General features: G+C 35.8%; 1 protein-coding gene across 1 annotated transcript in view; it reads right to left on the bottom strand.

Moving 5' to 3' along the window:
- The window catches only part of LOC137008798 (transmembrane and death domain protein 1-like), a 207,604-nt gene extending 181,144 nt beyond the window's left edge, over window positions 1–26,460 (bottom strand). Inside the window, exons 1-2 of the mRNA XM_067370514.1 lie at window positions 26,391–26,460; window positions 26,115–26,237 (exon numbers count right to left, since the gene is read on the bottom strand). Of these exons, the coding sequence (XP_067226615.1) occupies window positions 26,115–26,237; window positions 26,391–26,460 (193 nt within the window). The remainder of the gene's footprint in view (window positions 1–26,114; window positions 26,238–26,390) is intronic.
- Window positions 26,461–27,150: the final 690 nt, after the last annotated feature.

The raw sequence follows: 27,150 nt of genomic DNA, 5'->3' as shown, positions 1-27,150 counted from the left end.
ATTGGACTGTAGCTCTTGGCTTGAGTGAGTGTGTCTGTTCTCTGTGGTTTACTGCTCATGTAGGTCTGTTTTTTACTCTCCCTTGCATGCGTTTTCAGACTGAGGACCATCATTACCACAATACAGTGCAAACCCTCAGCACTCAGCACTTACCAACACAAAGTGCTGGCCTCATTGGCCTGGATCATGACTTCCCCTGGCTGCTCTTTTTCTTCCACTTTTGTTGTGCTTTCATTCTCTTCGTCCTCATCTTCCTCAGGTCACTACTCCTAATGGAGGAAGAGAGTGTCGCCCCGAGGCCTAAGAGGCATCTTTCCTTCTGTGTTTTACATCTCACACTCTTGCTGTTGTTCTATTAGTTGTTGGCCGTAGGGCAGAGGGGCAGAGAGGAGGTCACTCTGACTGTTGCCTTTTTTGCAGGCTATTCAGAGAACACTATTAAAGGTGACACAAAGGAGTTTGTGTCATCTGACTAGTTTGCAGCCTTCATTTCCACCGTCTCTCAGTGCTCGCCCCACTTCCTGTGGCTCTCTGGGAAGAACTGAAGGGCATGTTCTTTAGGTGGGTGTACAGTGTGAAAAAGCCACCTGCATTTGGATGACTAGATACATTTCTGTACTTTTTGTTCTGTCTGGTAGAGCTCAGTCTGAATAGTTCAATTTAATTACTTGTTCAGTTCAAACTGGCTTGACCACCATTTTGAATTATAGATGAAATAAAGTCCAGAGGCTTTGACTAAATTCAATATATATATATATATATATATATTATATATATATTACAGTTAATTTATGTAAGTGAGGATAGCAAAATAAAGGAAACTGTGACATATTATACCCAATAATTCTTTATACAGTGGACTACCAGTAAAATTCATAAAAAATTGGAGCCAAAAAATATACAGACACTTTGACCTGACCATGTTTTGCTTAAGTGTTATCTGACATAGTCTTATTTATTTTATTTTTTTTCTGACACAGTTTAACTCAGCTCTTGTCATATTTTATTACCTTTTTTTTTAACTGTATTAATGAATGAAATGTTCAAGGTGTCTGAATAAATTTTGGTTTGACTGTATCAATTAACATGTTTTTTAATAGTTTTAGGGGCAGTTTACACAACATGTTTTCAAATAAAAACAGAAACAGGTTTCAAAATGCAAGTTTTTGAAAACAATACTGTTATCATCTCCATGTAAACTACAAAAATTAGTGAAAACGGTGATGTCGTGCATATTTCGTCGTGATGTCGTGCATATTTCGTGTTCAGTCTATAGGAGCGTAGTTTAACTCAGCTCTTGTCATATTTTATTACCTTTTTTTTTAACTGTATTAATGAATGAAATGTTCAAGGTGTCTGAATAAATTTTGGTTTGACTGTATCAATTAACATGTTTTTTAATAGTTTTAGGGGCAGTTTACACAACATGTTTTCAAATAAAAACAGAAACAGGTTTCAAAATGCAAGTTTTTGAAAACAATACTGTTATCATCTCCATGTAAACTACAAAAATTAGTGAAAACGGTGATGTCGTGCATATTTCGTGTTCAGTCTATAGGAGCGTAGTCTTTCTTTACGAAGTGACGTCACTAACTACTGGCGGGGTGTGAACGGGGATCATTTTTGACATCAACCGTCGTCTGTACATGAAAAACACAAAGAAACCTTTCTTTTTTTAGTACTTAATTGTCATCTAAACGTACCATAAATTAATGATAACAACACTGCAGCCTGAATGAATGAAACCTTCACAAACTTCTTGTTTCTTATATAATGTTGTATGTATGATTTAAAGTCTCTCCACGGACATGAAATGGGTTGACAAATGAAACTGAAATCATTATCCTCTAAAAAAAAATCAATAGGCTTTTTTTCAGGTATTGTGGAAGAGGACATTTACAATTTAGAGATTTTATTACATAAAAAAATTGCATTTCTGCCATTATTCCGATAGGACAGTAGGAGAACAGACAGGAAATCATGTGAGAGGAGTGAGGGTATTGGACCAGACCTCAAGCCAGGACTCGATCTCGAGTCACCCAAAGTCTTATACTGCACCATATGTCAAAGCACTTGTCCAGACAGCTATGGCATAAATCAATACTTTTGCTCAATGCATGTCTCATCTTTGAGGAGAACTAGCACTGAAATAGCCTCTAAGCTAATAGCCGTGTAAACAAAACAAACAAACAAACAAAAAACTACAACAGAACTTCAATTTTCATTTTTTAGTCTTTCCAATAGTTTCGGAAATATACAGTACAATAAAGAACATTTCAATGAGATACTTAAAACAAACACTAGCTTACAATACAGTCAGCTGTGATTAGCATAGATGCTAACTTTAATCCGGCCTGGTGAAAAAAAAAGAGAATGACTTACCTCACAGCCTTTGTTTGCCCTGGAAAACTGCTGATGAAGTGTTGCGTTGTGATTAATCTTCTCCTAATCTCTCACCGAGGGACTTTTGCATTAGAGGAAATGCTGTGTGAGACATTCTAAGAGACTGAACTTCAAGGAAAAGCATAAATCCACCAGGTGTTCACCACTGAATCACCACTGCACTTTGCGATTCTGTTGTTTACTGTGTATGCATCCATCCCACTATATTGACTTTCCATTAATCATGCTAATCTCTAGAGCTGATGTTATCAACTGCAAGCTAAATGAAGCATATTCAACAAAGTGTACATGGATCAAAAGGTCATTGACAGCTGTGTCAATTAATTTCGGTACATTGTTTCCTTATTTATGTATGCGTATTGGGGGGGTCGTATAATATCATATTGGCGAAACAGCAATTACATGCTGCAAAGCTTTGCAAGTGACATATAAATACAGGACAAAATATGGCATGTTAAAATAGATACGCATTAAAGGTAGGGTAGGCAATTTCAGAGAGGCTAGCAATAGCAAGCTAGCTTTGAAAGCATGAGATCCCACACTCCCCTCAGAGCGCTCTCCAAAATCACACCTCCTCTAAAACACATGAACGCACACAGCATCCCAAGAGATGGCGTTAAACTATCTCATGTCTCAAAGCACGACATTACAATATAATAAATAATAACATAAACTGTATGTCTACAACTCTGCATAGCCTTATAAAACGCGCTGACATCTGTGTGAGCAGGGTGTGCAAATACATATGTTAACTGGCAGGTAGGACATGTGCATACATGCGATACACCACTGATGCTAACCCATAATGTCCAAATGAGTGCCACAGCTCAAAGTGCAATAAGCAGCAAGAATATGAATGAAAACAAATTGACATTTCTCCTCATAGAAAATAGGTAAAACTCAGTGTCACCAAGCACATTTACAGACTGTACTGTGGAGGGAAGTGATGGAGTGACAGACACACTGTGACTGTACACACACACACACACACACACACACACACGTGCGCGCACTGCAGTCTCCTAACTCCCGCTCTCCTCAGCACTTACACAGTCAGCAGGCAGCTGATCGACAGCCATTAAAAACCACTGCAAACATGCCTGATATTCTTCACTCTCAGTGCTTCTTTGTCTCGTCTAGCTATCGCACTCTCCTTTATACTCTCTTGTAGCTTTCTTGTTCTTTTAAAACAATGTGAAATCAAAACTGTCCCCTTTTAATATCTAAATAAATGTTCTTGGTGTCTTGAAAAAGAGTGTGTAATGTGCAAAGAGGGTGTTTCTTAAAGGCACAGAAACAACAAAAACAGTAAAATTGTGAAATATTATTACATTTTAATAACTGTTATTTTAATATATATATATATATATATAAATATATTTTAATAATTTAGATTTTTGATTGTAAAGCTGAATTTTCAGCATCATTACAGTCTTCAGTGTCACATGATCCTTCAAAAATTATTCTAATATGCTGATTTGGTGCTCAAGAAATGTTTCTTATTATTATCAATGTTGAAAAGAGCTGCTTAATATTTTTGTGGAAACTGTGATTTCATTTTTCAGGATTCCGAGTCATGAATAAACAGCCTGGTCTCATTGTTAATACATAGGTATTAATACGTAACTTTAAAAGACACAAAAACGTACATTTTTGTACGTTTTGATAGGTGCTAAAACGTACAATACTGACGTAATTATGGCACCAAAACGTAAAAATACTTAAATTTTTACAGCGAATAAACGTAAAATATTTACGAATCTTTCATGTCATAAAAATATATGTATATTTTCCCTTTTTATCATTTTTTAGAATGATAAAAACCTAAACCTACCCATTTTATACAAAATGTTAAAAGAATAAAACATAATGGACAGAAATGTGTAGGAAAATGACAATTTTAGTAAAAATATAACATGAAAACGATATTTTGAGCCACTAATCCTACACCTACCCCTATACATACCCATAACAATTTCTTAAAACTAATGTTACATAACGTGTTATAAATAAATGAATAGCAGACAAACAAGCGTAACGTTAATCACAATCATTTATTTTTGGAGAAAATGTCAAAATTGGTACCAAAATAAGTTCAAATGTTCCAGTCGCAGTCCTCTTTGGCGGTAATAGTTTTTTATGAGAGCAGAATTTAATTTATTAATCCCTGAAATTATGAATCGTTTTAGTGCTATAAATATGTCAATGTTGTACGTTTTTGTGTGTATGAAAACGTAAATAAATGTACGTGAGGTAGAACCACACTTAACGTAAAAATACACACGTATTCTCATGAGATCACGTTGGAATAAAAGAACAGCATTTATTTGAAATAGAAATCTTTACTAAAATTATAAATGTATCCTTGATGAATAAAAGTATTAATTACTCTCCAAAATATTTGGAGGTTATGTTTGTTTATTTATTTACAATTATAACTATTATTAACATTTTGGCAATAATCTTTGTTAGAAATGGATCCCAGAGATAAAAAATTTAAATACAAAAAAAAATTATAAAATGACCCCATTCAATTTTGAGTACAGTTTCTCGTAATTACTTTTGGGTAGCATTTTGCCTTTTTCCTTTCCCTCTTTGTTCGCTTTCCTATCACGCGTCCGTCATCATAATAATCTGCCCTTTCAAATTAACACCTGGATTCATCAGAATATGTGAAGCAGATGTGACATAATTATACAGTTCTCTGTCAGGCCAGCACTTCACTATTATGACAACACTTTCGTCTATCTTCTCTCTATTGCCTCATTAACCTGGCTGGCAGTAAACCTCCCGTCCGTCTTGATTCATCTCAGCTTCTGTGGAGGACAGTTAGTGGGGAAAGGGCTTCATCACAACTGTATGTTTTCAAAGACAGAAGCCCCCTGTCCTTCTGCCATGCTCTGCTGAGCTCTACTCATTGGTGTTTGACAGGATGACTCAGAGACTTACTCAGAACAGTTTTCGTGTTAGATGTGTCCCTTCCTGTTTGACCTTGTCTTTCTGGGTCTGCATGCTGTGAAAGCGTTTAACTTCCATATCTCTGTGTATTTCTCTGGGGTTCAAATCATTTTTTTCAAGGTTAAAGACTGACGGTGTGTCACCAGTGGAGAGTCAGCAGCAATAAAGCAAACAATGTGAAAAAAGTCATGTATTGAAAAAAACCTTATTTCCGAAAATTTTATTCTATGGTTGTTATTTAGATTCTATTGAGTGAAGACCTAATAAAATGGTGTTTTTTAATGCTCCTTAAAGTCACCATGAAAATTGTGATCTTCTTTTCTTCCCTATTGTGATGTATATCAGAGTTAAACAACTTAAATGAGAAAATAATAAGTCGTTTTTGATTAAAGATTACAAAGGCACATGAATTAAAAACAAAATTGATGTGCATGGATAAATCATTTATATATATAAAAAAAAAGCAATATTTTATAAAAAAATTTTAGAAAGATCCATTTTGATGTAATTGTGACTTCAGTAGTGGCTTTTGATCCATGACTCGAACCTTTTGAATCTGTTCACCGAAAAGATTTGTTCGCATTCATTCACCAAAACACATTTTTGGGGTTCTCAGAATCAGTTGGGTAAACTATATATAGTGGTGAATGGGAGACAACAGCATATATAATTTTTATATTCCCATCTGCTCAAATAGCAAAAGAAAAAAAAAATCCACAATAGCATTTCCACGACTTTCCAAAAGTGGGGAAAATATTGAAAGATTGATTATAGCAGTCAGAAGAGAGAAAGATGTGAAATTCCCTTAGCAGTTGCATTAGAAACACACTCGCTGCTGCTTTATTTCATTTTTTTGTAATTTACTGCCATGGTAATATAATTTTTTTACATTTTTGTCGATTTTTATTATGATAGGATAATATAGAGTGGACAGGAAGCGAGAGAGGAGGACGGGATTGTTAAAGGTCCACGAGTCACCCGAAGCGCAACAGCGATATACTGTATAGGGAGTGCAGAATTATTAGGCAAGTTGATTTTCTGATCATATTTTTTTTCTAAGCACATTTTACCAATTCCAGTCCACATCAATCTTAATAACTACTATTAATATTGTTTTTAATCATTTATAAGTGATATATAATTGTTCATGAAGGCTGGAAATGAAAAATGCCCTATATTCAGGTGTGCAGAATAGTTAGGCAGGTTTTCTTTTACAGATAAAATGAGCCAAAAAAGAGATTTAACTCAGACTGAAAAGTCAAAAATTATTAAATACTCATGAGAAGGACGCAATACTAATGTAATACTAGAAATTGCAAAGTTAAAGCATGACCATTGGACAGTGAAATGCTCATTGGGTCAGCGGGGTCATACAAAAACAGCTGGAGAAGAAAAGACACGTTAACTGCAAAATAATTAAGAATTAAGGTGAAGAATTAAGTGTGAAACCATCAGGAACCCTTTAGTCTCCAGCGCCACCATTTCCCAGTACTGAAACCTACCTGGAGTCTTCAGAAGTGTGAGGTGTCAGGATCTCAGAGACTTAGGTTAGGTGAAGAATCCTAAAAATGACCCGCTCTTAATAAGAATCACAAGCTGAAGTGTTATAAAATACATGAAGACTGGGTTTTTATAGGCCTTATAGACAGACAGCTTGAGAGTGACTCCTGAAGGACCAGCACCACATCCTCTTGTACCACTGTTTGAAGAATTTATCTTCCAGAATCTGGCAGTAAGTTTTGGAAGATCATTTAGTCCATCTCTGCAAGATGGACATTTCAGGATAAGAGATGGACTAAAAGTGAACTCCCACACCTTACTGCCAGATTCTGGAAGATAAATTACCCCGCTGACCCAATGAGCATTTCACTGTCCAATGGTCATGCTTTAACTTTGCAATTTCTAGTATTACATTAGTATTACGTCCTTCTCATGAGTATTTAATAATTTTTGACTTTTCAGTCTGAGTTAAATCTCTTTTTTGGCTCATTTTATCTGTAAAAGAAAACCTGCCTAATTATTCTGCACACCTGAATATAGGGCATTTTTCATTTCCAGCCTTCAGGAACAATTATATATCACTTATAAATGATTAAAAACAATATTAATAGTAGTTATTAAGATTGATGTGGATTGGAATTGGTAAAATGTGCTTGGAAAACAAATATGATCAGAAAATCAACTTGCCTAATAATTCTGCACTCCCTGTATGTCAGCATGCTGCCCACGAGGCTATCAGCACATAAAATAAATGTATTTTTGAAAAACTTTACTAGATTGCCGATGTTGAGAATGGTGGAAACGCGTCATCACAGTCTGTGAAAAGGGCCCATTCTTGCAGTGACCCTTGCTGCAGGTTACAGTGTTATGCCATTAGGTGGCGTCAGGTATATAAATTTGTAGACACCCATATATTTAAACAAGCGTTTCCCAAAATATGTTTTTTCTCCGTCCTAGTTTGCTAATAAACAAAAAGTCCCTCATTCAGACTCATGACACTTTTAGTGAAGGTGGTGTATTCATTCAGTAGGTCCAGCCAATGAAATGCACATTGACAAACCACACTCGAATGCTATTGGTTAAACTGACGTGATGTGTAGCTAAGTATGGCTCTGCATTTGAACACACACCTTGAACACACATCCAGAGAAGTTGCCAGCCATTTGGCTGCAGTGCCCATTGAGTGATTGGGGGTTAGGTGCCTTGCTCAAGGGCACCTCAGTTGCAGGTAATGAAAGTGGAAGAGAGTGCTTATTACAAGTCCGACTCTCTAAACATTAGGCCATGACTACTCCAAAAATAAAAGCATGGGTTAATAGCTTATCTTAAAACGTCTATTCAGTAAAGGTTTAAATGTACGATACTTGCATTGCCTTAGCTGTTGAATGAGCAAACGGATGCAGAGTAACAATTATTCATTATCAGAAATAAAACTCATACTATTATTAACAAAAATTAAATAAATGAATTAAAAACAAAGCATTGAAATAGTAAATTAAAATGTCTATTTTTTTGTATTTTAAATCTGAGTCAAAGCTTGAAAACCACTGTGTTAGATCATGTTTACTGTGTTTAGACTTATTGTGTGAAGACTTTATACACTCATATAGCTAGAATGACATGCTTTATATGAAATAGGAATTGCATCATAGCTCATTTCTGATTGTATAATATAGAAACAGCAGGAAAACAATATTTTTGTAATTTAGATCAAAACCTCATGTAATGTCAGCCATTCATCAGGGAATGTTGAAGTTTTAGAATACATTCCTTCCCGCGTGCTGTATTTGTCTTGGAGAAGGAGCGTGTAAGTGCATTTGAATGCTCATTTTTTTATAGATCGCTATCGATCAGTCCTGGAAAGAAGCGTGGCTCTCTGCAGATAGCAATCAAAGTGCGACATCTCAAGACTCCCATTTCCTCTCCCTATGTCAGTTGGGATTGATTTTATGGGTTTGAAGGTCTTTTTCTCCAAAGCTCACTGGAAAAAACTTTACACTGTAAGACCAAAGACAGAGCCTGGAGCATCAAGTAGGTCTATGTCTTTGCTTACATTACACAGGAAGTATCTAAAGATCCCCACGATTAAATGTGAATTTTACAAAGCACTGCAGGTGTAGGGGAGAAGAATGTGTTTAATACACAGATACAGGGAATAATAAACTGATTACAGTTGTTACATGTTGTCAATTGCTCACAAATATCTGCAAATCACCTCAGACTGTGTGAAAATGACAGATTGCAGCATGCTCCAATCTGTTTTTAATTATGTTCAAGATGCATGGCAGGCTTGATTTTAGAGATTCAGTGGAGAATGAAGACTGACATGAAGGCAATTTTTTATGCTCTCTTCATTAAAAATGCTTTTTCTTTCCTTCCCTTGTCTCCTTTCATTTTCCTCCTCACTGTCTTCCTGTAATCCCCCTCTTCTTTTTAGTTGAGTCACATATTAGCTCCAAAAACTAGTGAGCTGCCTGTGGAGACAGCACTGTAAGGCATCACCTACACTCTAAAAAGAAATTCAGGAACTACAGCTTAAATAAATGCATGGTTGCAAGATAAAAATTCAAAATTATTGATTTAATCAAACCTTTTAAGTTGCAAACGTTATTTTGATGAGTTATGTTGACATAATAATGTAGATAAGAATTGATCAGATTAATTGGTTCCAGGGTCACCACTCAATTAGACTTATATGAATTGAGAAGAGAAATTTTCCTTCATCTTTTGACTTATAAGAGGTCATTTTACTATAAAAATATCCTGTAAGTTGTAGAACTCAAAACTTCCTCATTAGTCTAGCTTTTATTGAAACCAAGGTCCCACAACGACTAGTTTCAGATTTTAGTATGACGTCATAGTGCGACAAAAAAAAACGCTTCTGCTGAAGATCAACGCCTACTTCTGCATAATTTCCTCTTTAGCCCCGCCCACCGATTTGCACATGTCATGTAGTAGTAAATACGAAACTGGCGCAAACACAGGATTACTCCAGCAACAAAACAATAGAGATGCCTCTGAGGATTACAAGATGTTTTTTTTTTAGTTTAAGTTGTGGAAAAACAGTCTTTGCATTGCTTTCCTTGTGATCCAAACATTAAGAAAGCGTGGATGAACTTTATTTTTGTATTGGCCGGCTCCTGCATCAGCATCACGCATGCATGGTGGTGCTCATGTGAACAGCGTCGACCAATAATGAGCCGGCGTTTGGAATTAAACACAGAAGTGCTGAACTGCGTTCAGTCCATCAACTACATAAGAGACTGACAGGGTAGAGAAGAAATTGTTGAATAAAGTCGTTATTTTTGTTTTGACAGAAATTTTATTTTTGGGTGCACTAACCCTTTAAGAGCTGAATGTCCCATGCAGTGTGGCCATTGTGATTTTTAAGTAAGACATATTCCTGGATCTACATTTTGTAAAATTTAGTCCTAACCATATCCCTATGCCTAAATGTAACCCTACCCATAAGTTATCCCTAAAATCAGAGGGAAATGATAGGTGAATAATACTGATGTTGAAGCACCCAAATCGAGTGCAGCGTTAGTTCAGTCAGGCCACGTAGGCATAGTGCTGCGACCAGCTGACACGGTCAGCTGTCAAATCTCTCCAATCATTACCATTCTCCTATTAGACACGGGATATACGTGGCATCGCTGCTCGGTAAGTATGCTCAAACTGCTTGCAACCCTCCCTCCCTCCCCATTATAAGCATGAGCATATTACAGTGCACCTTCTGGTTGTCGTCTTCTTTTGTTTCAGATCACTACCTTCAAAGTCAATAAGGCTTCAAGTCCCGGCCGGCATGGACCGCACTGCTGAGAGACACTCATCCTCATAACCAAGCTACAGTATAGACGTCCTACTGCCATATCTACATGATACCACATTCGCTCTTAAAGACATTACTAGTGTCTTAATTGTCTGTGTATTTCCAAGCTGATGGTTCCGGGGGTTAATGTTAAAGCTCTTGTATGTCCAATTAATTTTGGAGCAAGAAACCCCATAAGGAACCATACCACCAAAGATAATTGTGTTCAATAAACTCAAGAAACTTGCCAAAGTGGTCCTGTCTGAACTCTAATTATAAGCCTAAACTTGACATAAACTGGAAACTTGTCACTTAAATCTGATTGGTTGGTTGGAATGTATAGTTCCAGAATCAACAAAGATGTTGATCCAGGAACATGTACTTAGTGAAATCACATTCACTAACTGGATCTGTAAGCAGTAGACAGCTTGCTAAGTTTTGGAACAGGGCTTTTTTTAACATCACTATACAATGGCAGATGGTAGAAAAAACAAGTATGTTTTTTTTTTCTTCATTCGACTAAACAGTGAGGAAAACAAAGGCGAAAAAAACCCAAAGATGATTTTGAACACCCCTCCAAATTGAAAATAAAAGCCAATTAATCTCTGAAATCTAAAAAGCATTGTTCTTCGTGCACTAGGCAATTTTCCTTATTAAAACATGATCATACTAATTGCTGTGTAAATCTCCACAATCCCTCACCTGGAGGTAAACAAGAGTATACTGGAGGGAGGGTGGGAGATCTGCCCCAGAGCACATGCCTCCTGATGACATGCTCCCCAGAGGCCGTTAGGGTGCGACGAGTGAATATTCCGATAAAGCCTTTAAAATGTTCAGTGTGGGAGTCCTCGCTCTTTCTTGCTCTCATGTCCCTTTCTCTGGGTCCTCGTAACTTTCTCCTCATCAGTAATAGACTCCTGGTGTCACCGCTGCAGCTCTCAGCATGGGGCTAATGCAGAGATGGAGCTGTTGCTGGGATAGACCAGCCACCACAAAATGACATACGTTGTTCACACGTGTGTTGTTGATGCGCGAGTCTGAACACCACACATGCGTCGTGAAGCTCCCATGAACGCGCGTTGCAAACCAATATTTTTGTAAGTAAGGTGGGAAATTATGTTTTTTTTTTGCACAAATAAAGTACTCACGTCACTTCATAAAATTGAGGTTAAACCACTGGAGTCACATAGAGTACTTTAATGATGTCATTCCTACCTTTCTGGACCTTGAAAGTGGTAGTTGCGTTGGATCTCTATGGAGGGACAGAAAGCTCTTAGACTTCATCAAAAATCTTAATTCAGAGGGATCCAAAAGGGAACTAACCCTTTTGGATGGATGGATGGATGGATGGATGGATGGATGGATGGATGGATGGATGGATGGATGGATGGATGGATGGATGGATGGATGGATGGATGGATGGATATTCACAGTTTTGGAGTGAGCATGAGCTACTTTTATATCCATTTTCAATCCAAACTCTAAGGGAAAAGTCAAGCAGCTTAACATCGGGTTCACTATCATTAAACACAAGCTTCAATTACAATCAAATTTGGCACACTTTCCATTTTCCCCTCTGAGCAATGTAAAATAACCCCTACTACTTCATAACAAATTCATAGTATCATGTTCTGACCTCATGCTCAGCAATCAGACAGCAGAAGTCTTTACACTCTCTGGAAACATGATCTTGTGACCTTTATTTGAGCTCATATTCTACTGCCATTGCTTCACTTTAAATGTTTTGTGGAGTGACTGTACACAGCACTCAAGTTAAGCCTTTATGGTAGAGCTGCACTGAGCATTACATGTGCAGACTTGCTGAAAAAAAATGGAAATCAACAACAATGAATGATGTGCACTTTGGACACTTCAATTCAGAAAATAGGAAATAGAAAAAAAAAGTATCATTTGCAAATGTGTTTGCAATAGATTTTATTCACTTAAGTACACCTGAAAAGAACTATTCAGTTGATTGGTAGATGTTGTTGAAGCTTATTCATGTCAGCCTAACTGTTTCATAACTGTCTTCTGCAGTGTGAATTAAAATGAACTTACAAGACAGTATTTGTGCCTTTTTGTTGTACATTTTCTGATTAGCTAGGTACAGAGAAATTTATAGTTACAAGTAATTCTGAATGAGGCTGATTAGCACCTGCATCATGTTGTTGCTCGAAATTCATTAGAAATTCAGATTTCTGTGATTAGTCTAGCACCTCTGCATTAATTCCCTAAATAATCCCATTCTATATTAATCCTCATCTCATCACTTAAACATCTCTCCATCTATCTCCACCTAGCATTTAATTTGGATTTCTGCAGGCTTAGAAAAAGTTGATCTATTAGCTTTACAAATTACATGCATTCATCACGTTTATTCATGGCAAAAGTTAGCAAAAATTAACCATGGATCACTGAACTATCCTTGAGATTGACAAGATAATACATGTGTACTTCTGATATCATGTCTAAGCACCTAAATGTGTCCTCAGGAGCATAAAAGCAATATTAGCAACAAAGGTAAGTTTAAAAGTTCCATAACATTGCTGTCTTGACGTATTTCGTATTGAAACAAAAAGCTGAAGTGGCACATTATAAGTAGCAAATAGCCATTTACAGAATTTGCTTTTTTTTTTTTTTTTTTTGATAGTAATAATGATAATAAAAATAATTATAAATTTTTAAAATAATACCACCAAATTAAACTATACATAAACATACAGAAGAGGATTAGGGCCAAGCAATAATAAAAAATAAAACCATCCCGAGATTAAAGTTGTTAAATTTCGAGAAAAATCTTGTTAAATTTCGAGAAAAAAGTCGAAATAAAATGTTGAGAATAAAGTCATTAAATTACGAGAAAAAAGTTGAGATAAAATGTTGAGAATAAAGTCATTAAATTACGAGAAAAAAGTCGTTAAATTACGAGAACAAATTTGTTAAATTATGAGAAAAATGTGGTTAAATTTCGAGAAAAAGGTCAAAATAAAATGTTGAGAATAAACTCATTAAATTACGAGAAAAAAGTCATTAAATTATGCGAACAAATTCGTTATTTAACAATTTAACGACTTTTTTCTCATAATTTAACGAGTTTATTCTCAACATTTAATCTCGACTTTTTTCTCGTAATTTAACGAATTTGTTCTCGTAATTTAACAACTTTATTCTCATAATTTAATGACTTTATTCTCAACATTTTATCTCGACTTTTTTCTCGAAATTTAACAAGTTCTTTTCTCGTAATTTAATGAGTTTATTCTCAACATTTAATCTCGACTTTTTTCTCGTAATTTAACAAATTTGTTCTCGTAATTTAATGACTTTTTCTCATAATTTAATGACTTTATTCTCAACATTTTATCTCGACTTTTTTCTCAAAATTTAACAACATTTTTCTCATAATTTAACAAATATTTTCTTGTAATTTAACAACTTTTTTCTCGTAATTTAATGACTTTATTCCCAACATTTTATCTTAAATTTGTTCTTGAAATTTAACAAGTTTTTTTCTCGTAATTTAATGAGTTTATTCTCAACATTTTATCTCGACTTTTTTTTTCCGAAATTTAACGAGTTCTTTTCTCGTAATTTAATGTTTATTCTCAACATTTTATCTCGACTTTTTTCTCTGAATTTAACAAGGTTTTTTTCTCGTAATTCAACGAGTTTATTCTCAACATTTTATCTCGACTTTTTTCTCGAAATTTAACAAGTTTTTTCTCGAAATTTAACAACTTTAATCTCGAGATGGTTTTATTTTTTTATTATTGCTTGGCCCTAATCCTCTTCCGTATAAACAACATAGAATTCACACAACAACAAAAATAATAGGATTTAGGGTGTGGGACATTGTTGAGAGCATTTGATTGACAGAATGAGCAAGAGCAATATAAGTCATCAATATTTTTGTTCCTTTTTTCCATAAGTGACTCAATTGTTCAATACAAATATATGCTAAATATTAGCTTTGCCAACTTTTAAGACTACATTAGCATAAAAATGACTTAAACAGTATGGACTACACAAGCCGCAAAACTCACAAAATTTTGAGTGTAAGAATTTCAGGTGAATTTTAAACAGTCTAGACATGGCAAACAAAAAAAACAAAGATTCTTCTCTGTGCCCCATGCTGGGAAAGTGACACAGCATTAGCAACTCTTACATGTATAAATAAGCAGAGAAATTTTCATTGTACTACTGAACAACAACACCAACTATTTAATTGTGACTAAACTTGTCAGAATTACAAGCACATCCTCACTCTGACACTTGTACAAATGCAAATGCTCTTTTTCAATCAGTTGAAAGTGATTACCCACTACCTGCTCCTGACATCCCATAATTACCGCAAGACCCATTAAGAAGAGCCAGGCACGCATCCATAATGGCGCTTACGGGGACTGTTCCCACTGTGAAGTGTTTTCTAAAGAGCATGCAGGAAAAGTAAGGGTCTTTGGTGGATTGCTGTCTTAATTGCTGGACTCATCAATCAGCTCTATTTTGGGTTTGCTTTGGCTTTATTAGCATATTTACCTACCCGGGCATTCAGCATATGCTGGTTACAATGGCAGAAGCTATCACGCATTCTACATTTGGAAGCTGAGACACTCACAACCTTATTGTTTGTGTATTGTGTTTGAGTGACTCTTTCTGCAGGTGGCAGCAGTAACTGTCTTATTGAGTGAATTCCGTTCATCCGATTCATTTAAAAACAGTGATTCATTCATTAACGAAGTAAATTTTTTGTTATTTTTTGTCATTAAGTACTCACCCTCATGTCGTTCCACACCCGTAAGACCTTCGTTCATCTTTGCAACACAGACTTTTGATGAAATCCGAAACGTTTCTGAATCACCCATAGGCAGCAACGTCATTGCACCTTTCAAGGCCCAGAAAGGTAGTGGTTCTTCAGTGGTTCAACCTTAATGTTATGAAGAGGCAGAAATACAAAGCAAAAATAATGACTTTTTGTTCAACAGCAGAATCACTGCCAAAAGTTTACAATGACAGATATCACAAGAATTTATTTAACAGAGCTATACCTGAGAATATAAAAGCTCTTTGTGCATGGGCATTCTGTAGTGACGGTATACCCTATACCTTCGACCAGATGGTAACAAGTCATATTTTTAGGTGAACTGACCCTTTAAGTCACTTTGGATTAAGGCATCTGCTGAATGAATGTAAACAAGTCATTGAATTATTCATTCAACCAGATCGTTAAAAATTCAGATTCATTCAGGAATGAAGTCAAGTCAAGTCAAATTTATTCATATAGCGCTTTTTACAATTGGTAATTGTTTCAAAGCAGCTTTACATATTAGAAGCACAGAAAAAAAGAGAAGTGGTTAAAAATAAGCTGTACAAGCAAGCATGGTAATGTGTAACATATACAAGATGGTGCTACATTAAGCCAATGTTGGCTGACTCCCAGGGGTGGAAAAAAACCCTTAGGAGAAAAACCCAGCGTGCTAGCACTGGGAAAAAAGTCCTAGGAGGGAAAAAAAACCCTTGGAAGATATATATATAATATATGTAAATGGATATGGAGATCAAAATCTGAATTATACATTTTTATTATTGAGATTAAAAATAGATTATACATAAATATATGTAAGCGGATACGGGGATTAAAAATCTGAATTATAGATGCAGCCAGAACTGGATCTTTAGGCCCATTGTCTCCTGGGCTACGTTGTAGTCAGGTCCAGACACAGGTTCTCCATCTGATCTGGATACGGCCGGGATCCAGCACCCGGCAAACCTCAGGATAAGCAGAGAGACTGATATTAGCGTAGATGCCATTCTTATTCTGATGTACAGGTATATCTAGCGTTATAGGAAATGTTCTCGGTTCCGGCCGACCTAATTATTGCAGCGTAACAATCCTTTAACGGATTTGAAAAATGTTAATGTATTGATAATGTGTTATGTGTATGCAAGAGCAAAGAGATGTGTTTTTAGTCTAGATTTAAACTGACAGAGTGTGTCTGCTTCCCGAACAATGCTAGGAAGATTGAACAAGAATTAAACAAGTGATTGTCCTTATGAGTAAGTCATTTAATCATTCATTCAATCAATTTGTTCAAAAACTCCAATTCATTAAGAAACGAAACACCACTGTGTGTTGCAAAGGTTCTGCTTTGACTTTGGATTTTTTTGTGACTTTCGGTTTGCATATTTTTTCTTGCATCAGTTTGAGATGCACCGGTCGATCAGCCATAAATTCGGAACCGGTTTTTATTTTTATTTTGGCCCGATCTCTATTCTGGACTTGCACACAAACTGCATTGAAATCATTTCCCAAATTGTCATTTGTGTGGAAATATTACAAAGTCTGTTAACAGGGCATTAACACAGGCCAGAGATGGGACACGCTGAAGAACACATACGAGTCAGCAGAGCAAAGTTCCATAAACGCCACCTACTGTCAGAGAGTGAATTTGCATTGTCATTCAGTCCATCTGCTGTTTTTGTTTTGCGCAGGTGTGTCTTATGTAGCATAATTTGAAATAAACCCAAACAAACACACCCCTCTCTTTATTGCTCCCCCTTCAAAACAAACCCTCCAATCCTAACCATCCTGCTCCGAATCGGTTTCAAATGCATAGTCTATAGGTCTGACTAACTTCTGAAATATCGCTTACCCCACCTTTAACTGTGGCTGATTATTTCACAGATAGCAGAGGCCTTCACTTGTTTTTTTGGCCTCTCAAATTTTCATGCATATAAAACAATAGGAATGGCCTTGGCTCTTGAAGCACCTCCACAAGAGCCAAAGGTGCCATAACCAGCACAGAACCCAGCTGGGCCTTTTTCAACATGGCTGGCGAAAAATGGGGATCCTTTGTTTTGTTTATTTCCTCCTTGGCTGTGTGAAGACAGTTTGAACCCAGCTGTTTGAGAGTGAGTCACATATACATATTTATGGCCATCTGCTTGTGCAAAAAACAAAAGAAGACGCAAGGCATTTCCAGACATCATTGTGTCTTTGAGTGAAAGCTGGAATGTGCATTCTCCAGAATGGCACGAATAAACATCACATAAGCGCGTGTCTCTCCAAATACGTAACTTTTAGCCTTGATCATTCATCAAAAGGGAGAAAAATCCGTCCATCTGAAACTAAAGGGCTTATGGTTTCAGCTGACACCTATGTGCTTTCTCACCACATGTGACGTGGACTCGTTTTTCCACGTACGTAACGAGCCAAGGGGAAAGCGTTCGGTATGCAGTAGAACTGAAAAAAAGAAGGCTTCTCAACTCAGCATGCTGACAGTGGCTAATTTATCTGTCACGTCAGAGGCATATGCTGCAATTAAAGTCATTTTCTCACACACATTGTTCTGTGCTCCTTTGGGTAGTTTGCATGCTTTGAGCATCGCCTGCACTACGACAAAAGCGCACATTAGGGTGCATTATGGCATTAAGGAGTTTTCATCCTGAGCGCCATGCATCTCCATCGGTGTGGGAGAAGATTGAGGTCACAAGCGAGACTGTCCCTTAAATTAAGGGCCATTAAAACTCCCCTGCAGCAAAAATGAAGCATTACTTGTCTTGACGAAACAAAGGCAGTGTCTTTGCTAATAGACTTATCATTGAGACGGTGATGAGTTATTAACTTTAGTCTTTGTTGGGCATCTCAACTAGAATTAATATTCATCAAGAGTTTAATGTCATGTGATTGTCCATCAGGAAATGATAAATGTAATGTAATGGAAATGGAAGACAGTTGAAACCCTGGAACGGTTCAGGCTGCTGGTGGTTGTTTAATGGTGTTGAGGATGTTTTATTGGAACACTTTGGGCACCTTGTAAAACCGAACAGTGAAATTAATTAAATTAGTTTGTTTCACTCAAATAATAATGAAATTTCATTGTACTTAACAGAAAAAAGTTGTGTGAACAACTCAAAATCTCATTGTAGTAAGCTGAACTTAAAGTATGAGTTCACTTTAAAATTAAAATTTCCCCAAGCTTTACTCGCCCTCAAGTCATTCTAGGTGTATATGGCTTACATGGGCTGCATTTACACCGCAAGTCTTAATGCACAAATCCAATCTTTTTTTCACCATATCCGATTTTTTGGCCAGTGTGTTTACATTCACTTCAGACGCGAATGGTATCCGATATCTGTGTTTACATTACTTCCTGCCCCAAAATGATCGTCATTGACAGTTTTAAATGCACATAGTAGATCCTCGGGTTTTGAATGGCCGTGCTATTAAAATTATTCATGGAGTGGCCATGATTAGCCTGTCAGAATGGATAAGTTAACAGCTGCCATGGATGTATTGCAGCACGAATTCTGACTGAACGGATATAGACTGGAAAATAAAGGTAATTAAGTTGGCTTATTATTATTATTCTTCTTAGACTAAATTTTATCCTGCTACTCCTCCTAGACTGTTCAAGCTACAACCACCAAACTATCTATCTATCTATCTATCTATCTATCTATCTATCTATCTATCTATCTATCTATCTATCTATCTATCTATCTATCTATCTATCTATCTATCTATCTATCTATCTATCTATCTATCTAACAAGCTAAATCTATCTATCTATCTATCTAACAAGCTAAATCTATCTATCTATCTATCTATCTATCTATCTATCTATCTATCAAACTAAATCTATCTATCTATCTATCTATCTATCTATCTATCTATCTATCTATCTATCTATCTATCTATCTATCTATCTATCTATCTATCTATCTATCTATCTATCTATCTATCTATCTATCTAACAAGCTAAATCTATCTATCTATCTATCTATCTATCTATCTATCTATCTATCTATCTATCTATCTATCTAACAATCTATATCTATCTATCTATCTATCTATCTAACAATCTAAATCTATCTATCTATCTATCTATCTATCTATCTATCTATCTATCTATCTAACAATCTAAATCTATCTATCTATCTATCTATCAAACTAAATCTATCTATCTATCTATCTATCTATCTATCTATCTATCTAACAAGCTAAATCTATCTATCTATCTATCTAACAAGCTAAATCTATCTATCTATCTATCTATCTATCTATCTATCTATCTATCTATCTATCTATCAAACTAAATCTATCTATCTATCTATCTATCTATCTATCTATCTAACAAGCTAAATCTATCTATCTATCTATCTATCTATCTATCTATCTATCTATCTATCTATCTATCTATCTATCTATCTATCTATCTATCTATCTATCTATCTATCTATCTATCAAACTAAATCTATCTATCTATCTATCTATCTATCTATCTATCTATCTATCTATATATCTATCTATCTATATATATATATAACTATCTAAATCTATCTATCTATCTATCTATCTATCTATCAAACTAAATCTATCTATCTATCTATCTATCTATCTATCTATCTATCTAACAAGCTAAATCTATCTATCTATCTATCTAACAAGCTAAATCTATCTATCTATCTATCTATCTATCTATCTATCTATCTATCTATCTATCTATCTATCTATCTATCAATCTAAATCTATCTATCTATCTATCTATCTATCTATCTATCTATCTATCTATCTATCTATCTATCTATCTATCTATCTATCTATCTATCTATCTATCTATCTATCTAACAAGCTAAATCTATCTATCTATCTATCTATCTATCAAACTAAATCTATCTATCTATCTATCTATCTATCTATCTATCTAACAAGCTAAATCTATCTATCTATCTATCTATCTATCTATCTATCTATCTATCTATCTATCTATCTATCTATCTATCTATCTATCTATCTATCTATCTATCTATCTATCAAACTAAATCTATCTATCTATCTATCTATCTAACAAGCTAAATCTATCTATCTATCTATCTATCTATCTATCTAACAAGCTAAATCTATCTATCTATCTATCTATCAAACTAAATCTATCTATCAAACTAAATCTATCTATCTATCTATCTATCTATCTATCTATCTATCTATCAAAATAAATCTATCTATCTATCTATCTATCTATCTATCTATCTATCTATCTATCTAACAAGCTAAATCTATCTATCTATCTATCTATCTATCTAACAAGCTAAATCTATCTATCTATCTATCTATCTATCTATCTATCTATCTATCTATCTATCTATCTATCTATCTATCTATCTATCTGTTGTTCTATCGTTCTATCTACCTATCATTCTATCTATCTATCTATCATCTATCTAACAAGCTAAATCTATCTATCTATCTATCTATCTATCTATCTATCTATCTATCTATCTATCTATCTGACTAAATCTATCTATCTATCTATCTATCTGACTAAATCTATCTATCTATCTATCTATCTATCTATCTATCTATCTATCTATCTATCTACCTATCTATCTATCTATCTATCTATCTATCTATCTATCTATCTATCTATCTATCTATCTATCTATCTATCTATCTAACAAGCTAAATCTATCTATCTATCTTTCTATCTATCTATCTATCTATCTATCTATCTATCTATCTATCTATCTATCTATCTATCTATCTATCAAACTAAATCTATCTATCTATCTATCTATCTATCTATCTATCTATCTATCTATCTATCTATCTATCTATCTATCTATCTATCAAACTAAATCTATCTATCTATCTATCTATCTATCTATCTATCTATCTATCTATCTATCTATCTATCTATCTATCTATCTATCTATCTATCTATCTATCTATCTATCTATCATAGCAGCCACCCAGGTCACCCAAGCAGCCACCTTGAACACCATGGCAACAGCACACAGAGCAGAGTACCCTAGCAACCGCGTAACACCTTAGCAACCACCCAAGTACCCTAACAACCGCATAGCGACACCTTAGCAACCACCCCGAGTACCCTAGCAACCGCATAGCAACATCTTAGTAACCATTGCGAGTACCATAGCAAACCTCATAGCAACACCTTAGCAACCACCCCGAGTACCCTAGCAACCGCATAGCAACACCTTAGCAACCACTCCGAGTACCCTAGCAAACGCATAGCAACACCTTAGCAACCACCACGAATACCCTAGAAACCGCATAGCGACACCTTAGTAACCACCCTGAGAACCCTAGCAACTACATAGCAACCACCCGAGTACCCTAGCAACTACATAGCAACACCTTAGCAACCACCCAGAGTACCCTAGCAACTGCATAGCAACACTTTAACAACCACCTAGAGCACCCTAGTAACCGCATAGCAACACCCTAGCAACCACCCGAGTACCCTAGCAACTGCATAGCAGCACCTTAGCAACTACCCTGAGTACCCTAGCAACCGCATAGCAAATTAAAATCTGTCTATCTATCTATCTATCTATCTATCTATCTATCTATCTATCTATCTATCTATCTATCTATCTAGCTAGCTAGCTAGCTAGCTTTTAAAACTACAATTCTAAAACTTAAACAATTTCAAACTGAAAAGCTTCAAACTACAAACTTTTAAAACTTCTTCAAACTTTCTGGCTATGCTTTTTCAAGCCAACTTAAAGTTTGTCTACAAACTTTTTTATTTAGTTTGTGTTTGATATTTTATGTACATTTATCAGTTTTAGAATTCTGTTTTTTGAATGAATTTGAGTGATCAAGGGAGAGAGCACGTGCACGCACGAGAGAAAAAGAGAGCTACAGTGAAGCTTTTGGCTTATAAGAAAAACAACAACACGGTCTTTTAAATTAACCGGGGAAAGTTTGAAATTCAGCTGCTGAATATATGTGTGTGCACATATCTTCTGACGGAAACTAGATATTTTACTTTATAACTTGTTAAATATGGATATTTTTCTTACACAAACGCATTGCTTTGCTTCAGATATTATATTCTTAAAAAAAAATTAGGCTAAAAAGCCTAGATTTTGCCCTTTTCCTCCACTAATTTGCTCAGTCTCATACACACATCATGTTTTTGCTCGGCTGACGTTTGGTGTTCATTAAATGGGATGCATCATTTTGCCTATTCTCTGGGTTCTGTAGTCTAGTTGGAAGTTTATTCTAACCATCGCTTTCCAATTTTTAACTCTGAATGAAGCTGATTTGTTGGTATTTGTCTTCATGAGAAGGATGTGGCCTTGTTTATTCAGTCGCATGGATGATAAACAGCATATCCAATCAAAGACTTCAGTGTTTCCCCACAGAGTTGAATGGTTAATGGATGATTCGTTTTGAGAAACATTTTTCTTAAAATCATGGCTATACTGCTAAACCATTCAACTGTGTCACCTTGACAACTACCTAAAGTCCATTAAATAGACAAGATACCCAATAGAGGCAAATAAAATGGCTTTGAAAGGGATGAATGCATAAACTGTCAGTTTATATTAGTCCCAGCACAGTAAACCTCTTTCTTTTTCAGTGTTTTTGCTTTGTGTGGTCTTTCAGTGCAGAGTTTTTCTCTTTATCTCTGTCTGTATCTCTCTGTCATTATCTTCAGTCTTCAACATTCAGTTTCAAATTCCTAAAACACTTTACAATGACATCTCCTAAAAAATAAATACATAAAATAAATACTTTAAATAAATCTTTAGTCATTAATATCACCTCAAGGGGGCAGTGTGTCAAACTCAATGATTCCAAGACCAAGACTACACATTCCCCTTCAACGCCCTTAAGTGGGATGGAATTAAAAGTTTACTTTTGGTGTGTGTGAGCGTGTGATAATGTTGCCCTGGCATGTTTAGCTGTCGAAACACACTGCCAGCTGAGTTTGGATGATATCCTTGTGGCAGTGCCACTCTTTTTTTTCTCCCACTTTTGCTCTGTGATAATGATAAGCGTGTTAGAGCAGGATAATACCCTTCACATCTAATATACTTGGTCTTTGGTGATCGTCAGGGTCTGTAATTGAGAGAGAAACAGATTTTTGTGAGGTAGGGAGCATGTTCACATGTCATTCACAATATTTCTCAAAGCAGTGAGCTGACAGGCTAAATTAATTATGTTAAAGGAATAGTGGTAACTAACTATTAACTATGACTTTTGGTTCAATAAACTCCTAATTACTGCTTATTAATTGTTAGTAAGGTAGTTGTTAAGTTTAGATATTGGGTAGGATTAAGGGATGTAAAATATGGTCATGCAGAATAAGGCATTATACATACTAATAAACAGCCAATATCCTAGTAATATGCATGCTAATAATCAGCTAGTTAATAGTGAGAACTGGACCCTAAACTAAAGTGTTACCGGAATAGTTTACACACAAATACTCACATACTCACACACACACACACACACACACACACACACACACACACACACACACACACACACACACACACACACACACACACACACACACACACACACACACACACACACACACACACACACACACACACAATTTTACACTTTTATCCACTATATGAGCTCATTTCAAATTTGATGCCTGCTACAGGTCTCAAAAAAGTTGGCACCGGGGCAACAAATGGATGAAAAAGCAAGACATTTTGAAAAGATTCAGCTGGGAGAACATCTAGCAACTAATTAAGTTAACTGATATCAGGTCTGTAACATGATTAGCTATAAAAGGGATGTCTTAGAGAGGCAAAGTCTCTCAGAAGTAAAGATGGGCAGAGCTGTGAAAGAGTGCATAAAAAGATTGTGGAATACTTTAAAGGGGACCTATTATGCCCCATTTTACAAGATGTAAAATAAGTCTCTGATGTCCCCAGAGTGTGTATGTGAAGTTTTAGCTCAAAATACCTCATAGATCATTTTTTTATAGCATATTAAAATTGCTACTTTTTGGGGGTGAGCAAAAACGTGCCGTTTCAGTGTGTGCCCTTTAAATGCAAATGAGCTGCTGCACTCGGCCTAATGCCCGTTTCACACTGCAAGTTTGAGAAAGTCTTTTAGTTTTCATTTTATTCAAATTTAAAAAAAAAATAAATAAAAAAAATAAATTCCGGAATTCGGGTTGTAAATACCGTAGAAATATTGTTTATTCTTAGTTCATGTTAACTAAAGTAGTTAACTAATGTTAACTAATGAAACCTTTTTGTAATGTGTTACCCAAACTTTCTTTCAGTAGTGTTAATAGAATATTTGTTCAGAGTTATCTGGTCTTTAAAAACGATTTTAAAATGTTAGCATAAGAATGATATTTATACATTGTTAATGGGACTTTTTTTCTGAAATATTTTAGTTATTCTAACGTTGTTTAAATGTTACTACTTGTTTCAGAATGTTCAGAGAACATTAAAAACTAAAGTTCCCATAATCTTTGCAAAATGTTCAAATGGAATGTTCCCCTTTAACGTTTGCATAACCAAAAAAAGATTTTAAAACATTTAAAAAACTGGACATTTTGAAAATTCAGAAAATTTTGAAAAAATAATGTTCTCATAAATTAATGGGAATGATGTCAAAATGTTCTTAGAACATATTTTTTGGGGGGTTAAAGGGTTAGTTCACCCAAAAATGAAAATTCTGTCATTTATTACTCACCCTCATGCCGTTACACACCCGTAAGACCTTCGTTAATCTTCAGAACACAAATTAAGATATTTTAGTTGAAATCCGATGGCTCAGTGAGGCCTCCACAGGGAGCAATAACATTTCCTCTCTCAAGATCCATAAAGGTACTAAAAACATATTTAAATCGGTTCATGTGAGTACAGTGGTTCAATATTAATATTATAAAGCGACGAGAATATTTTTGGAGCGCCAAAAAAACTAAATAACAACTTATTTAGTGATGGCCGATTTCAAAACACTGCTTCTTGAAGCATCGAAGCATAATGAATCAGTGTGTCGAATCATGATTCAGATCGCGTGTGAAACTGCGATCAGACTTTGTCAGACTTTGGCGCTCCGAACAGCTGATTCGATACACTGATTCATTTGTGCTCCGATGCTTCCTGAAGCAGTGTTTTGAAATCGGCCATCATAAATAAGTCGTTATTTTGTTTTTTTTGGCGCTCCAAAAATATTCTCGTTGCTTTATAATATTAATATTGAACCACTGTACTCACATGAACTGATTTAGATGTGTTTTTAGTACCTTTATGGATCTTGAGAGAGGAAGTGTCCATTGCTCCCTATGGAGGCCTCATGGAGCCATCGGATTTCAACTAAAATACCTTAATTTTTTTCCCGAAGATTAATGAAGGTGTTACGGGTGTGGAACGACATGAGGGTAAGTAATAAATGACAGAATTTTCATTTTTGGGTGAACTAACCCTTTAATGCTTTCACAATGAAAGTGGGTGGGAACCGGGGATAGCCAGTTAATATTCAGTTTCATTTAGCTACAAAATGTAGAAGTGTACTTCAATTTATTTAGTTAAGTCTAGCATATTATGAACCATATGCAAACCTGTATGTAAGTTATTTTTTTTAATTTGGAGAATTTCTGCCTGCTGTAAGCAGCACAATCAGCATGCATGTAACCTTGATTCATACCATTAATTCCAGAGGCAAATGTCTTCCTCCCACACCAGCTGTGCTGGGGAGTGTGACCTTGACTCGGTGAAGGTCGAGCCCCAGTCTTCCCTGTCAGCTCCATAGCATGAGCGTCTATGTATTCTAAAACACACACAAATGATCTTACAGCAGAAAGACCGCAACATATGTGAATTATTAATCTGTAAGGTTTCAAGAGGTCTTTATTCCTGGTTTAAAGGGCCAGTTGTCCTTAAAATGTATATCTATCTCGCTTTCTGATTGTCTCTGTCTCACCCGGAACATCTGTTAGCTTGACTTTGTCCTTTTTGGAGTCTGTAAATGACAGTCTGTTCCTGACAGCCATACTCTCACCTTATTTCCCTTGTCTCCTTCCGTTTCCTTCTGTTGTTTTTTTTCATCCTCACTATGTTTTCACTCTTTAGCAGATCTCTCTGTCTCTATCTGTCCCTGTGAAAAGCAGAGCACAGGCTTTATCAGGTTATTAAGTACATAGTGTTCTGGAGGAACTGATGGGACCTGTACCTTAACAATGAAAGCAGGTCAGAAGATGAGTCACCGGTGGAGGGGATTCAATTAGGACCCAGCAGTATGTCCACCATTCACTTTATAATAGAGCCGCTAACAAACTCCTCCTGCCCATCCAGATAAAGGCCAAGAGTGTTGCCTTTTGTTAGACCTCCATCGGCGTCTCCTTCTCATAGGCCCCCAGATGCCCCAGTCGACTAAATTGAATACCCCCATTCTCCTCAGGGTTTTCAGTGCAAAATAGCAATTTCCGTTGGCTCGTCGCACTTCGTCCTTCCATCTCTCCCCTGCTTTCTTTCTGACGCGCACCCGCAAATTTCATTAAGGGCTTCTCTAGTACATTACCCAACGAGCAAATCAAATTGCCGTTCTCCGGAGGCTGGAGCGGGGTTAAATGAGCCTTTCAGAAGACTTTGGCCAGAGTGGGCGCTTATTAGCTCTGCCAGGCGGCACACTTCTCCTTGGTGTGCCCTTTGGACCCCAGGACCCTCCACATGCCTACACTGCA

The sequence above is a fragment of the Chanodichthys erythropterus genome, chromosome 20 (genome assembly GCF_024489055.1).
Source record: "Chanodichthys erythropterus isolate Z2021 chromosome 20, ASM2448905v1, whole genome shotgun sequence".
In the NCBI taxonomy this organism is placed as follows: domain Eukaryota; kingdom Metazoa; phylum Chordata; class Actinopteri; order Cypriniformes; family Xenocyprididae; genus Chanodichthys; species Chanodichthys erythropterus.
The sequence above is the reverse complement of the archived record's forward strand: the minus strand, read 5'-3'. Positions and strand labels throughout refer to the sequence as shown.